Source organism: Ptychodera flava, chromosome 1 (genome assembly GCF_041260155.1).
Source record: "Ptychodera flava strain L36383 chromosome 1, AS_Pfla_20210202, whole genome shotgun sequence".
NCBI classification, from domain to species: Eukaryota; Metazoa; Hemichordata; class Enteropneusta; family Ptychoderidae; genus Ptychodera; species Ptychodera flava.
The window spans coordinates 40,456,575-40,472,440 of record NC_091928.1 but is presented as its reverse complement, the minus strand read 5'-3'; the positions used below and the strand labels follow the sequence as shown (position 1 = coordinate 40,472,440).

The following is a 15,866-nucleotide window of genomic DNA, read 5'->3' as shown; positions in this document are numbered from 1 at the left end:
TGCTGCTCTCAGTGTTACATCACTTTCAATTAATGGGCAATGTGTGCATGATGTACCTTCTTCATCAACACCCTCTTCCTCATCATCAACCTCCCCTTCAGCTCCTTCATCATCATCATCATCTTCCTCTTCCTCCTCTTCTTCATCATCCCCCTCCTCTGAATCGTCTCCATCTGTCACATAGTAAAACAAAGATGATTATTTGCTGTGTGCCAACAGACAGGCAAAGGATTCAGTTTCTGCAGACTGGAAATGCAAATTTTTACATCCTAGTTTGCATAACATATGTCTGATAAATATATATGCAAAAGTGATGAAAACAATGTGAGGTGGTAATGACTTAAGGTACTATGTGCCTCAAAAGTGAAACTTAAACACATTCAACCATTCTCTTATAGAATCAAATATAAATATTAGGGATCACCGTGCAAAGTTTATAACTAGCAAAAAAAGTTACCCAACATTTTGCAATATCGAAATTCAAATTTAATTTGAATTTCAATATTGCAAAATGTTGGGACAAAATGACCACCATTCTTGTGTTATCTCTATGGGGAAACTGTTACCAGGGTTTTCAAAACATTTGCCAGTGTTCCCTAACCTTAGCAAAACGGCTAACCTATTAATATAGACACTGTATTTACAGCTCTTATGTATGTTACTTTTTGACTGACGGCAATCCAACTCAAAGATTCAACAAAACAATTAGCATTTTCCTAAATCCATGCAAATACACCAAGACAGCCATTGGATTTGAGAAACAAAGTGAGTTCGAAAAGTAACAACCTATCACCATTAGGTCTTTGCAACAACCTGATTTTTTTTCAAACATGGTTGGGGACCTGTGTGAAGGTAAATATGCATGAAAGGGTTACAGGCACAACCCTTTCATTTGCTTTCTTAATGGATGTGTGATAATTTGCCAAATATGGCAACACAGCCACAGAAATATCCAACTTGATATTGTTTTGGTACCTTTATCGTCATCGTCATCATCATCATCACTTTCTTCATCACTTCCCTCCAATTCTCTCCCATTATCCTCTTCTTCAAACTTCTGTTTCTTCATTCTGGCCCCAGAGTCACTCCCAGAATCATCAGCTTTGTTATCTTCAGATTCAGATTCACTTTCAAATGGAGAGCCCTCTTCGATCTTGCGTTTCTTACCCTTTGGGGGTCCCGTCCCCCCATCTTGATATTCTATGGATGGGTTTAGTTCCTCTGAAGTCTCTTCTTTGTCCGCCATGGCAGTATTTGTCTACCAGATCAATCATGCTGTAATGAAGAGACACAACACAGCGTCAACTCAAATACCTGCAAGATTATTCACACTAAAGGTATTGTTTTGAAGGATCGTGTACAGATTGCCACGATTGTAACATATTGTTTGAAATCAATATGTACCAAATACAGCATATTTTGGAAGTTTTAAAGGGTTGTAATCTGCATTGTAAAATTCAAAACAGAGACAGAAAATCCCTTCGAGTTACTTAGCCGTTCAGTAATCGCCATTTGCATATACTTGTAAGCAAGCAGCTTTTAACAATGACAATTACACCGTTGACTTGCTACATGGAACGTCACCTCTGATTTCTGGCGAGATATTCACAACAGGTTAACATTAATCACTTCTCAGAGTTTACTTGTACACCCACTGAACGCCATGGATTTACGTTGTTCATATTTCAAAACAATATGAAAGGCAACTGTCTCAGACACGGATTTTCCAGTAGTATGCAACAGTTGACAAATACAACGAGTACATTGGTCATGCCAGTATTGTACCTTACAGTACACACAAATAATAATAAAGTTTGAAACGAATAGGATTTCGACCAGACCAACCACAGAATGAGCTACCCGCCGGAAACATAACGTACGGTCTCACTACAAATCACACAGAGCATGGCGGTATAAACCACGGAGGTAGAAAGAACACATTACATGCACACAGCCAGGGAAGGGCGTCGTTTTGTTTTCACAGCGGAAGCAACGGCGGCAGAGCCTGAACGGAGCATAACATGTTGCATCCTTTAGTCCTGTTTGGTAACATGCAGTTTCACGAGGGACGGCTTTCCCTGAAAGCGATGAAGTGATCATATTGCTCGAGTATCATATTAAGAACCCAATCGCTAACTGCTGAATACAAATTCACGTAACACACTAACGGAGCTTGCGAAGACGGTGCGAAACGTGCATCGCTGTTTTCTTGATAATCGCGCGAAATTTGTCGAGATCAAATGTAATAGGAATCCAGCTGTAGCTGTGTAGTAGAGAGTGTCCGTTTTGAGTTTTTAGGACAAGAATATACTTAAATAGAGGCATTTTTCACCTTTCTAAGTAACGTCAGTGAACGCGTTAGCGCGTACAATTAATTACAAACAGAGGGTCAGTGACTCGAGTTGAAATGACAGTTAAATAGCATTTCCATCGGTGCCTTTCGGCAAGATCGGCCGTAAAATGCCAAATAACACATTCGGTTCGGTAAAGCGAAGCTGTAGGTACCAGGCGATGAGCTTTAGGAGCGTCAAAACACATGAAATAACGGTGAATTTAGAAAAAAATCTTACCAAAATTACGAGATTGTCCGGACAGAAATAGCCGCCATCTTGTTTTGTGCTTCTCTCCCACAATGCATTGTGATAAAGACATTCCACAGATACCGGAAGTGGCTATTCTGTATTATATTTCACTGTACAAAAGTCCACTGGTAAAGTGAGTTGGCTTCCTCTTGGCTCCACGGGTCGAGGAAACGAAGCAAGTGGGATTCGCGATCCCAATGCTATTGTCAGATTCAAATGTTGAATCATCAAACGTCACCAAACGTGAACGTGAATTTTTTATTTCCTCAATCTCTGTCGCCCATACGGGTAAGCTTATGTGCTGCCCGAATGGGCAAAGATACCTAAACATGGGTCGATAACAAAGCAAATGTTCTATGCTTCAGGAAAACATTCACATGCAACAGAATAAAGGTGAGAATTCACCAAATTTATCAACTTGAAGCAAATCCCTGACAATGGGTCAATGTTTTTGAATATACATCACATGCGTAGGTGTTCGACTTGGGGGGGGGGGGGGGTCACACCCCCGTATGAAATATCAGGAGTCTCCCTCCCGGGCCTCTAGGGGCTCAGTACGGTAGGAAACATGACTGCAGGCCTAAGAGGGCATTGGTCCATGACCAGGGGAAGGGGTACTCATCCCCTTCCATTGGACAAGTGTTCCATGGACAGTCCGCACATCTAATAAAAGCACAAACGCCGCAATTTTCTGGGGTAAAATTCTTCATTTTGGCCCAAAATAGGCCTACTGACGTCAGAAAAAATCTGGATGTTAGCAAAATTTCTTTCATCAAGTGTCTCAAGGTAAAAACGGAGGTCAAAATCCCTGAAGGTACATATGTGCATAAGTACAACGACAGCATCGCCTTTTGGCTGTACAGCACCCGGAATAGTCCCTAAATTATGCTGTTTTAAGGGTGGACCATGCGGTCTCCTTGCCCTTGGGGAGCTTTGAAAACTGATTTTGCATTGGTTTTGTTTCTTTGCTCAGACGCGTCCAAGAATCAAATTGTTAACTAGGAAAACACCTTTCTCTTTTTCATATAACAGCCTAAAAGCAGCTATAGCTACTCTTGACTGGGAATATGTCAGTTGAGGATGTGTCAGTCTGGTTAAGGTAGTGTGCGCCTCGAAAGTGAAAGACTGAAACTTTTGCTCAAATTTTCCTTAAGGAATCTTTCAACCATTCTCTTTCAAAATCAAGAACAAAAATCGGGCGTCACCGTGCAAATTTTGCCGGGTACTAGAGAAGCAAATAGCCTAACCCAAGATTTACCGATGGGCCGCTATCCCTGTGGAGAAAAATGGAATTTCTAATTTCGAAACACTAAGCCGGTGTAAAGTTTTCTTTCACCTACAACTTTAAAATGAACTGGTCCCCTACAAATGGTTGATCGAAAAGAATCGTAAAAATTTGAGAGGCCGAATATCTGTCCCCGAGGTACGGTGTTTTCACTTTGATGTTTTCGACACTTTAGTAGGCCTAAAGTTTCAAAAAGGTTTCCCTTTCGCGAGTGGTATCTTTGTAACACGGGGTGGACAATATTGGTGTTGGGAGGATGTGGGAAACAAAACTGCATGGCAAAATTGCAAAAATATTGCAACCATATATTTGTCTTGAAAAAAATAATACATTCAAATCGATATCAACAAAAAATATAGAGTTTTGCTTTCAGGGAGTAGGCATGTCGTGTAAAATAACAAAATCTGGGTCGATGTCTTGTATGCTATTAGCAAGCTTATTAGGCCCCTATATCTGTAATTGCTCAATCCACATACGGATACTTTGAATATAGACCTCGCTTTTAAGTAAGTATAATATATATATATATATATATATATATATATATATATATATATATATATATATATATATATATATATATATATATATACGTACAGTTTATACTGACATTGAATTACGCTGTCTTTAAAATCTTATCACTTGTACACAACAACCTTATGTGATTGACTTCGTGTATGTCTAACAGTTGCACAGTAAGCGTAGAACGCTTGGCATCGGCGCGTCGAGTGTGTGTCAGTGCGTGCGATGGTGAAAGGTCCCAACGCGTCGACGCGTTCATAGGGAGAACGCGAGGGAACGCAACGGACAAGCATTCTATTCAGCGGCGTGTTCATTAATTATTCCCGCAAATCCGGTTATTGATACGGTAAGTGTATGAGTTGTCACGCTTGTTCTGGAAACACTGTAGATTTCTAATTACCTCAAATGTTTTTATACAGCCTTGTCAACGAGAAAAAAAAAATTATGATATACGTTATAACTTAAGTGACATCTATATCCGTATATCTGCCTGTTATGTGATGAACTGATCGAGGCCGCAAATTACCGCTAATAGATCCATACTAAATTCAAAATGGAATTACCGTGCCCTTTAACTTGACTTTTGTAAATTTTCTAGTTTGCTTTCCCATTCTTGCTTACTGACCTATAAAGAATGAATAAATTTGCCACTACCCTTATAAAACTGACACAACATTAAACTTAAACCATTGTAATGGAAGAAAAATAGCAGAACGTACGTTCGTTCACTGCATCATCCAGTCTTTACGACAAGGTGATGTTCTACTCACAATTATCATTAGTTTTACATATGATGTGCTCTGATCAAGTTCATAGACAAAAGTAAACAGAAAAAGGGGTTCCCATCCTACTTTTCAAATCCAAACTATCGTGTGACAAAGACCAGTTTGTGGTTAAATTTCAATTATTTCAGCAAAGAATATGCCTAAATTTTGTTAAGGAATTTCATCAATTTTTCCCTGATTCTTACATATGTTTTACTTTGATTTATTTTAACAACAACAAAAAACAGAATAAGGGGGTGGGGTGGTCATTACTTTTTGAGTTAAAGCGTCCTGTACCCCTTGACTTTTAAACTACAGAGTGACAAGCTTACATTTTCGTCATTTTTATAATTTCAGCAAAAAAAAACATGGCAAAAAGTTGTAAGCGACTTTTGTAAATATTCTTATTTTTTGTATATGCTCTGTAGGCTGCAGTGAGTAGACAATGATGAGTAAAAGTAGTCTTCCCAACCTGCTTTTGAGGTACATCTTAAAAGAAACATGCCATAGCCTTTGATTTTTTTTGGCAGATCACACTACTTGAAGACAAATTTCGGTTTTTAAGTATATAGGGAGTTGATTAAGACAAAAATATTTCTATTTCCTGCCGTGTAAAGTTTGAAACATTTTGTTTTTACAAATGACGGTTACATTATTGTGTAAGGAAAAATGAGCGTTGCTTACCACTTGAAGAAGTTTAATGCTGAGACGCAAAAAATGCGTCACGGTGGTTCCGATAACATGCGCTTTAAAAATAAAATAGGTACATAGGGAAAAATTGGGGTTTTTTTATTGCACCAAAAAAAAAAGTAAAGTCAAAAATGAGTAGATTGAAAGTGTTCTCGCAACTGATTCTGTTCAATTTTTCCCATATGGACATTGAAAACACATTGTGTTTGGTACCGCGTGCAGAATAGCTCGCCGTTTCAGGCTGGACTTTCCTTGAAGTTGTACGATGACGTCATATCGCTCCAACTCTCGCGAGGTTTTACTTTTTTCAAAGGAATTTTCTCAAAATTATCGCGGAAAGTACAATTTGTGTTACTTCCGTGTTGACGAACCCATAAAAAGTTAAGGGTCGGGGTTTAAATAGGGTAGGTCGGGTTACCGGAACCACACAACTTTAGGCCTGATATATTTATCAAAAGCACTCAGAAATACTACTAAGTCAGCACTTTTGCAGGTTCTTGCACAAAGGCATAATCTTGACATTTTATTTTGACATCTTGTACGGTGACACCCCTTTTATGAATACAATTTTTTAAAATGATTTCTCATGCAAACGTCTTTGTTAATGTTTCAAGAAAATGTCAATATTACAAGTAAGTTTTCCTGCATTTCTACATGTAAATCCCATGGAATTGGCTGACGCTGCGCTATCCATAGATAATCCCCTTCCTTAAAATTGAACTGGTCATAAAATTCGATGTTGAAGAAGCTGAACTTGCAGTTGATGTTGTAAATATAGTCTTGTTTATTCACTCTTATGCATAGAAAACCAATCTCTTGAGGAACAGACATAGGCTACATCGCTGAAAAGAAGGATGCATTTTGTTTCCAAGAACGTCTCTTGTAACGGATTAGACTCATCACTGGTTGACAACAATTACCAGTTACCGAGCCAGACATTCAAACCCACCAGTGACGACATTAGGGACGGAAAGAGAAACGGCCCATGGCAACCGGCAAGAAGCGAAGATTTGTCTCGGCCCTACGGAATAAAGATAGAAAATGTACGAACCATGGCCGAGGCGGAACAAGTCTTGTCGTTTCCCGAGTCAGCTGGCGGTGATGAGAAGGGCGCAGATTGTACTGTAGGAAATGCGTCGCCTAACATTGAGAATGGTGTATCGACTAAGACGATGTGCGATGACGGCCACGCGGCGGATAGAAAGATCGAGGAGGAAAATCTTGTCCATAAACAACAAAATAGAGGTTTGCAAGACGGATGTGAAAGAGATACTGGGGGCGTTGATTTTCATACCAACAAAAATGCTAAACATGAAGGAAACCTTGAAGAGAAAGATACAGACAACCTTCGTTCAAAAAGCTGCGCAAGTCGTAACGGAGACACCAAAACTGACTTTGCCATAGGATCAGTGAAGACAGAAATTAACCAATCGAGTGACAACAACGAGAGCGATCAACCAGACGACCAGGATGGAAAAGACACTTCTGAGCCAGTGTGTGATATGGAACCCATACCTAGTCAAAGTGATGCAAAAGATTCGGCTGGAAAGCCGACAAAAGATTCTGACACCAGAAGTTATCATAATGTTGGCCCGTCAAGGATGAGTGAGAAGAGCAAAACTGCTTCAGAAGATCCGGTACGGACTGACAAACCACCGATGAAAATTTCACCAATTATGTCAGCGAGAAATGACGCTACGGTGCATCTCAACGTTGGCAAACCGATCACTAGTACAAATGGTAATGTAAACAAGACAAATCTTAAGAATAATGTGAAATGTGAGCAGGTAAACATTTTGCCAACCAAAGCCGGCTGTCCGCGGCAAAATTTGCCAATCTGTGTGGCGCCCTCAACGGTAACATGTGTGCGTTTTCCCCACACTGCCACCCTCTTCAATGGGACGGTGCTCAGCGCAGAGCAGAAGGGAACAGTGTTGAAACCTGTTGTTTACAGAACGCCAACTCAGGTCTATCACATTGTTAAAGGACAGACAACCACTGCAGGTCCAAGGTTGATGTCGTATGCTTTGCCGACCACAAATAAAGTCTACTGTAACCTCCTACCCAAGCCAAAGGTCAGCATGAAATGTCATGGTGTTCATGGTGTTGCCACATCTAGCCTCTCGGAACCTGCTGGTAACGCAAGGGGCCAGCATCTGATCAATATTCCAAGATCAAACCAAAGTTACATTGTCCTGCAGAAGATACCACAACTTATGTCTACTTCGACAGCAGGACAGACCAACCAAGCAATTGTACCAGCTAAGGTGCAGGCGAAACTGCCGTCCTCTGAAACACCTGAGAAATTTTGCAATGAGCAAAACACTCCTGCTTTAACGTGTGTTTCTCCCAAGCACACTGCACAACAGACACAAGTTCAAGTGAAGTTTGCAGCCCCGAAAGTGACTAGTTCTCTGTCAGAGACAACGAAGAATGAAAACGATGAAGGCGAGGTGGGTGTTAACAGCGGTGGACAGATAACAGTACACTCGCAAAATGTAAGGAATTATATCAATAAAGAAGTGATTAATGCAGTTCCAGGAATCATAAGCAATGGTGAAGCTCTTGAAAGGCAGAGTCCGGGAAGGGAGGTTCGAGATATGTCGGCACATGGAAGTGTAAAAGTAATCAATGGAGAACTTCAGAAGCAAGGATGCCACGCCAAGTTGCCAAGCAACACGGTTTTGCACGAACGACCACTGATTGGATCCGGGATTTATACTCCCCTGAGTCCTGGCCCTGGAACGATAGGATTGGTCACCAAGGAGAACAGCTTCCATCCCGAAAACGGAGGGGATAACAGTGGAACCGATGACGCAAGCGAGGGGGAATGGGACGATGATGACGACGAGTGGGAAGACATTGGCGAGGACACCAGTGACGTTGAGATTGATTCCGATCTGCGCAGTCTCAGTTGGTTGTCCTCCTTGCGTATTGTACCAACCTTACCCAAGCTGGATTCAAATTGTAATGTAACCAGTCAAAGAGGTATGTGAGAAAAAGCAAGACCATCAAATATGCTGTCATATACTTTAAGCGCCAAAGTAGGAACGGCTTTTACTGATTTGAATGAACAATCTCGTGTACATATTGGCGAAAGCTGCTCTTTTTTAGCATTTATTGGCAAAAGTAGCTTATTTTTGGCACTCAGTTTTTGTATTGGGGAAAATGGGTTACTGTCTCAAATCAACAACAGACTAAAACAATCTGTTGATGTATGATATGACGATTGCATAATATGACCTGACTGTTCTTTAAGCTGAGGCTGAGCGTTTATTAAAGCTGCATGACGTTGACGTTAGTTCATTGGCATATCCTCCAGTTAATACCCACCATCATATCATTGTCTTCGTCGTTTTATCATGTCGACTGGGTTGGAGAGATGCTTTGTCCACCATTCGCTCTGCATGTGCATGCTGCTGATCAGTGTCACTTTCTTTTCAAATTGTAAAAAAAAATTGATGCAGTGGCAGCAACTTTGTTAATATATGGTAGAACGCGCTTTGGGGACAAATACTGGCACTCCCAAATCGTTTGCAATACTGTTAATGGTCACTGCAGACTTGTGTCTACTCATTTTGCAACTTGTGAATGAAATAAAGTTTTCATTCACTGTCTCTGATTTTTTTCAAAATCCCTAACAGAGCGATAGCGACCATTTTGAATTTTATGTTGGTAATTTTTTATGTAACTCAAGTTGTTTCTCACAGTCTCTCAGTCGTGACAAAATTAGTGATCCCCGATTTTTATTCTGGAGTTTGACAAAGTTTGAGAAAAAGTTAAAAGTCTTTTAGTTTTGAGGCACGAAACATCTTAAAGATTTAATGTTTATACTGAATAACATTATATTATGAGATAAGAGTATTTACCGGTGTGTCGATATCAAATTTTATCAAATCTGAACATCCACACTAATTCGAACGTAGAATAACAAACACAGTCATACACTGTGAATCTCAAAACGTGCTTTTCATTTTTCAGTGGAGTCAAGAGCAACAAAGCAAACATCTCCCGGGTCGTCTGGCGGAGGGAAGGGCGCGAAAATTGCAACTTCGGGTGACGGTAATGTCCGAAATGTGGTCGACAGCAATGTGTCCGAGACAGATTGTCCCAAGAAAGAAACACCGTCAGAAAGCACAAAGAAAAGATACCAGACGCTATAACCGATGCAAAGAAATGCAGCAGTACGAAAGTCACCTTTTCACTGCCAAAGTTTCGTTTCAACATGGGTCTGAAAAACTTCAGAGGAAAGAAATCACAAGCAAGTGCAAACATGAAGAGACCGACTCGAAGTTTCTCGTCGTTAATCTACGAAGCATTGAAAGAGAAGGGACCAATGAACGTATCGGAGATCTATAACTACTTACAGTGAGTGTCTCAAATCCAGAGTTATCAGATTTTAGGTATACAATCACCTGTAATCTAAATATGCCCATATATAATCAAAGGGGCGTTCCACGGTATTCAAAATGCCCATGTGAGGGCGCTGTTTTTCAAAAGCGGCCACCCGCTTAAAATCTGTGATTGGTTAGATTTTCTCTTTCCATGGTAACTGTGGCAAAATTGGAACAGGTGACAGTATACCTTTAAAGTCTCTTTTGACAGCCATTCCAGTGTCTCAAAGTCTCTTTTGGAATCCAAAATTTATGGAAACAGCCCTTGAATAAGAAAATGTACGTATAGCGAAATACGTGAACTTGGCGAAATTCTATTTATATCGATATTTCATAAGGTGCAAATTGGTTGATCAGTTTAATCTATGTCACGCTTCGGAAATATATGAATAATCAGTTAATCAACACCTCAACAAAGGAGACAGTAATCTTAGGCGAAAATTTCAAGCCCTTAATTTTTGTGAAGTTCGGCAGCAGACGGCAGTTAATTGAGTGAAGAGGAAATACCTGTAGATATCAATAATATTTCCAGTATTTTTAGTTTGTTCTATGAAACATCTATTTTGTTATTCTCCTCTCTAATGTATGTTGAAGTACAAACCATTTATCATCGAAGAAAAAACAAGTCATTGTCAACCATTAGGAGCAACAAACGAATTCTGGTCCGGATTAGAATTGAGTTGTTGATGATAACATGGAACATTACCCATAATGCGTATAGTGTCGACGAGTTGAGCACACAGCATTTCCACGTGATCACGTGATTGACTCTATCAGACAAAACGAAGTACATAAAGACAAATACGTTACAGTTTATGGATTTTTAAAGATCGCCTTTGGATGTCCTATTTATTGTGCCGGTGAATGACCACTAGATACAAAAGTAACGTCACATATAAATGATTCACAGCATGAAGTATTGTTTCAATCAAAAAGATGTTGTCCATGGCAACCACTGTTCTTTGTCCCATTCCGAGTCGGTTCACCCTACTATGCAACGCTCCACCAGAGCATACGGTTTTACATTTAACATAGTATCTCTCTATTTTTATCCGAAGACGAACATATCCGTACTTCAAGACTAAAGACAGTGGAAACTGGAAGGTTTGATCATCTCTCTGTTTTTCATAAGCGAACATTATTCGTCAGTTATTATATCACATACTGGCCAATCTGTTTATTATTGGCGGGCGAAATCTGTATAAAATTAAAGATGTTCATACGCTCCTATGATTTTGCACTTCGGATACAACACGTTACAGAATCAACCTTGTCACTTCATGTGTTTGGTAGATTCCCATTGCCTTTATAAGTTAACGTTGGATCTTTGCACTCGAACACGGGGATGTAGGGCTAAAGATTAGTAGCAAACGAACTCCATCGGGCTGATCGGGCAAATTATTCTTTGTCTCTTTTTTCACAGAACTCAATTCGACATAACCTGTCCCTCAACGAGGGCTTCAAGAAAGGGGGCAAGGGTCTCGGCAAGGGCCATCTCTGGCAGATTGACCCGGATGTTGAGGTCACGTTCCTGAAGGATTGTGTAAAACCGCCGAAGAAACCATTCAGCAAGGTAGGGAAAATGTCACGTGTCACAATATTGTGGATAATGCTGATCCAATGTGTTATTACAATGGAGAACAAATGTTGTCAAACAGAAAACGGAGATGATAAATAAAATTATATCACATCAGTATATTGATGGTGCAAATTTGGTCGAGACGTGAAAAAAACCGTGCTATATTCGCACCATAACATGGTTGGAACAGGCACGAGCTCACAGCTAGAGAACAGTATCCATTTTTGACGTTTCACACCAGAATTTAAATTTAATATTATAATATGATAGCAATAACCACCTCAGCAAAGGGTATAACACGACTTTGACCAGTTCACTCTATATCCCAAGCGACGGTGTACCACGAGATTTTGAGCAGCGATAGCGAGTGCAGATATATGGTTCAATATAATGATGATGATAATGATGATGATAATGATGATGATCATCATCATCATTATCATCAATCAACACTATCACTATCATCATCATGCACTGTAATGGTGACAATAACGATTATCATCTGAAAAGTCGTAATGATGGAGTTACATAAAAAGTTCATAAGATATTGTCGTCAGGTCACCGATTCAGACAGCGACAGCAATAGTTGATACGAAGTATACGAATATATGAATATATGTAGTTTTTTTCATTATCAAGAAATCAGACCTTGCTATGTTAATCGTTGGTTTCCTTTTTATATTTTTGTCAGAAACTGTCATCGTTGAAAGCAGATAAAGAAGTTGTGTTAGTAAGTCCTAACAGACGCAGAACGCTGTCATTTACTCGAAACAACTAAACGACATCTCTGCAAAATTGGCTCTACAGTACAGGTCGATGACCTTTTGTTCAATGACGTCATAATAAAAGGTAGGCTCAACGAATTAGAGCGTGGAGTGTGAAGGCTCAACGAATTAGAGCGTTGAGTGTGAAGCAATGCATAGACCGTGAAATGGTATTCCATTTGAACACAAATGTGTCTGGCGTATAACAGGGTGTTAGCCAGGAAATTTTGGTTGTACTGACTTTTGAAAATTACCTGTTTCTGTCATGAATATTTTGTCGTCGTTCCTGAAATGTGGACAAGAATAGTCTTTAAATGTGATCGTTGCCGGGGATCGTTGTTGTAACATTTCTTCTAAAAAGCTAAATGCACTACCGTGATTTCATCGACTGGTCAGGAATTCTATTCCATTATGTTGTTTTGCATTGCGCATACTGTCAATTCTCTTCATTTACTTGCGAAACTGGAGAGAGAGAGAGAGAGAGAGAGAGAGAGAGAGAGAGAGAGAGAGAGAGAGAGAGAGAGAGAGAGAGAGAGAGAGAGGGAGAGAGAGAGAGAGAGAAGAGTAGAGGGGGGGGGAGGGGTATATATATATATATATATTATATATATATATATATATATATATATATATATATACAGCCGTTTACTTTACTTTCTACTTTTGCAGACGTTCAGTGCAACAAGTGGTCCATTGACGAAATTCTCGAAGACCTTGAGATTGAACCTCTAGAGAATTTCGATAGCATTGACCCTACCAAATCAATCCCAACCGTGACGCCGTTATACCGGCTACGTATGCTCAAACTTTCAACGATTTAATCGATATCGATCTTTTGGACAAAACAAGCCAATCAGGGAACTCAACACAAACCGTGTTTAATGTATGTCTTCCTAAAGAAATTTTCTCGACAGAGGACTTCCATGCAAGATAACTGTGGAACATGATACTTTTCCTAAATGCGTTAGAAGGGTATAGGTTTTGTATATTTATAATGTTTTATTATCTTGTATAATAATAATGATACTGATGAGTAGTGTCAGTGTAGACGATGGCAATCAGTCCTTGATAAGAACGCTCTCAAATTCAACGTCACAGTCAATTTTTTTGTTTCAGTTTCTCGATTAATTATGCAATCATGTCTCAGTGTTCAGGCCGTTATTGTTTACTGGTACATTTTTATATTGACTAGCACATGTACGTCAAGATTCTCAGGCCACATGGAACCAAAAGTGTCCTGCCTATATATGTGTTCGATCTCGTTGAGACACCTGGGAAAAGGTTTTGAAACGTATTCTGGAAAAGTTCAGGCAACCGAAACTATGGAAATCACGGAGCGCACTGGAAAATTTCTCTCGACTATTACACATTTTTTTGTGACGAAGTATATGTGAGCAATATCATCTGTTACGGTCGCTGAGCTCAGTGGCTTTCATGACTGGGTGTTTTGTACTGACTCAATGGACACGATCGATGCAGCTGGTAACAACGACTACCCAGAGAGGTGGACCAGAGAAAAGTAAAGCTGGGCTAGTTATTTTGTGTGGCTACAAACCAACTGATTAACCAATCTGAAAATGCTGTGCTGTCTGAAAATGATTTGCTCATCTCTGTAAAGTCATCTTCACGACTTCCTCTAACGTGACGTCACAATCGATCACAAATTAGGAACTTTTCTATACGGACGACTATTATTAAATAAATTTAAATGACAATCAATGCAATTCGTGTTCATAATTCGAGTTTTATTTTCATTTGCTTTAAGGAAGAACACTATGCACAAGATGCACGTAATGAGTGGAGGGGATCACAAGGACATCCCATAGGTCTTACAAAACAAACGTATATTTTATCATCTTAAGTCGTCATACAGAGTCTAGGTTCCTTAAAATCTAAGAAATGATCCACGACAACCAATGACTTGAAGGTATCACGTATGAAGTCCTTAATAAGTTTTTGAAGACGAGAAATGATGGTTATAGGTTGTCATTTAATTTGCTGACAAATGGTTTCTAACGAATCTGCTTGATTTTTACAGTCTTGTGCTAGTGTGATTGTGACCAAGGGTGGGTGTTTATATCGATCATAAACAAGGTAAGAGGCTAACAGCCCTGTTGGAACCAATAGAGTTTCGCATGTCCTCTGAGAAACGCTGGTATGCATGACTGCTTGACTGCCAAGGGAAACTTCGATCGTGATATGATCGAAATTTCTGCTGAGTGTCAAACTATAGAAATCTCTTTCGGGGAACTTTATCACAGGTGATGGTCAATGCCTGTCCGAAGCTCATGAGAGCGGGCTGTCCTCCAAGACAATGGTTAGGCGTGTTTGAGGGTGTACTGCGGCATTTTGTAATATCACGCATTTTGTAAAAACTTACGCAAAATGTAATAAGGGTATCAGCATTTTGTAATAAAATGGTCTACGCATTTTGTAATAAGGGTATCAGCATTTTGTAATAAAATATTGTTTACGCGATTTGTAATAAGGGTATCAGCGTTTTGTAATAAAACGCGTTTTGTAACATTAGTTAACGCATTTTGTAATAATTATAAACATCCGCTGATATTGTAGGTATTTCAAAATGCTTTGTGATTTTCTGAATACGTCGAAATGTAATAGCATATAATGATGTCGAGATTATATCTCACTACCAGTGCTAGGTCATCATAATAACGCCAGATAAGGGGGTCTGAGTTCAACTGATTCCCAGTATTAGTCCAACAATTATGAGTGTAATTGTTAGTAAAATAATCGTCCACTGGCGTTGGTTTCCTTATTTCAAGAGTCAATTCAACTTTCAACACTGTTACGAACGGTTCAGAACAAGTGATCACGTACTTCTACCAAATCAATCTCAGCGGGCGTTGTTCGGACAAATATTTAGTCAGTTTAACTTTTTGTGAAACCAAATGTCAGGCAGCTGGAACTACATTAAGGTAACGACTCTGCTCTTTCCCTGAAACATTTTTTCAACCCAAATTGCCCAGTCAAGACAACAAGGTTACCCCTAAGTGTATTTTTACTTTCAAATACGTGTAGCTGAAAGTTATTCCTATATGTATCTTTACTTGTAAACCAGAAATGGATCGCTTCTGGGCAAATAAATCCATATGTCAATATGACGTGTAAATTGATATAGATACATCAGTCACATTTACTTTTTCAGACTCTTTATTTCATTCAAGACATCAGCTTACGTGGGAAAACAAGGTCAAACTGTCTTCCCATATTAGCTGTCAATCATGATTGGCAACTCTCTACAGATTTATGTTTTATAAAACTG

At 39.5% G+C, this 15,866-nt stretch overlaps 2 protein-coding genes across 6 annotated transcripts in view; one reads left to right on the top strand and one right to left on the bottom strand.

Moving 5' to 3' along the window:
• The window catches only part of LOC139137181 (PHD and RING finger domain-containing protein 1-like), a 153,942-nt gene that overhangs the window by 14,959 nt on the left and 123,117 nt on the right, over nucleotides 1–15,866 (bottom strand). For 2 of the 5 annotated variants that reach the window (XM_070705169.1, XM_070705194.1), the window contains one exon: nucleotides 57–151. In XM_070705169.1, the coding sequence (XP_070561270.1) occupies nucleotides 57–151 (95 nt within the window). Of the gene's footprint in view, nucleotides 1–56; nucleotides 174–975; nucleotides 1,276–2,570; nucleotides 2,694–15,866 lie in introns of those variants that run through there. The other 3 variants (XM_070705162.1, XM_070705185.1, XM_070705177.1) reach the window with 2 other exon arrangements.
• Nucleotides 9,829–12,611, top strand: LOC139137211 (forkhead box protein I2-like). Its single transcript, XM_070705202.1, has 4 exons — nucleotides 9,829–10,211; nucleotides 11,296–11,341; nucleotides 11,661–11,810; nucleotides 12,508–12,611. Exons 1-4 carry the CDS (start codon nucleotides 10,069–10,071, stop codon nucleotides 12,592–12,594), a joined length of 426 nt encoding a protein of 141 aa, XP_070561303.1. The 5' UTR covers nucleotides 9,829–10,068; the 3' UTR covers nucleotides 12,595–12,611.

Coding starts and splice junctions, on each gene's coding strand:
- LOC139137211 (XM_070705202.1), top strand. CDS start 10,069: ATGGGTCTGAAAAACTTCAGAGGAAAGAAATCACAAGCAAGTGCAAAC. Junction 11,342..11,660: donor AAGACAGTGGAAACTGGAAG/GTTTGATCATCT, acceptor CTTTTTTCACAG/AACTCAATTCGACATAACCT. Junction 11,811..12,507: donor CGAAGAAACCATTCAGCAAG/GTAGGGAAAATG, acceptor TATTTTTGTCAG/AAACTGTCATCGTTGAAAGC.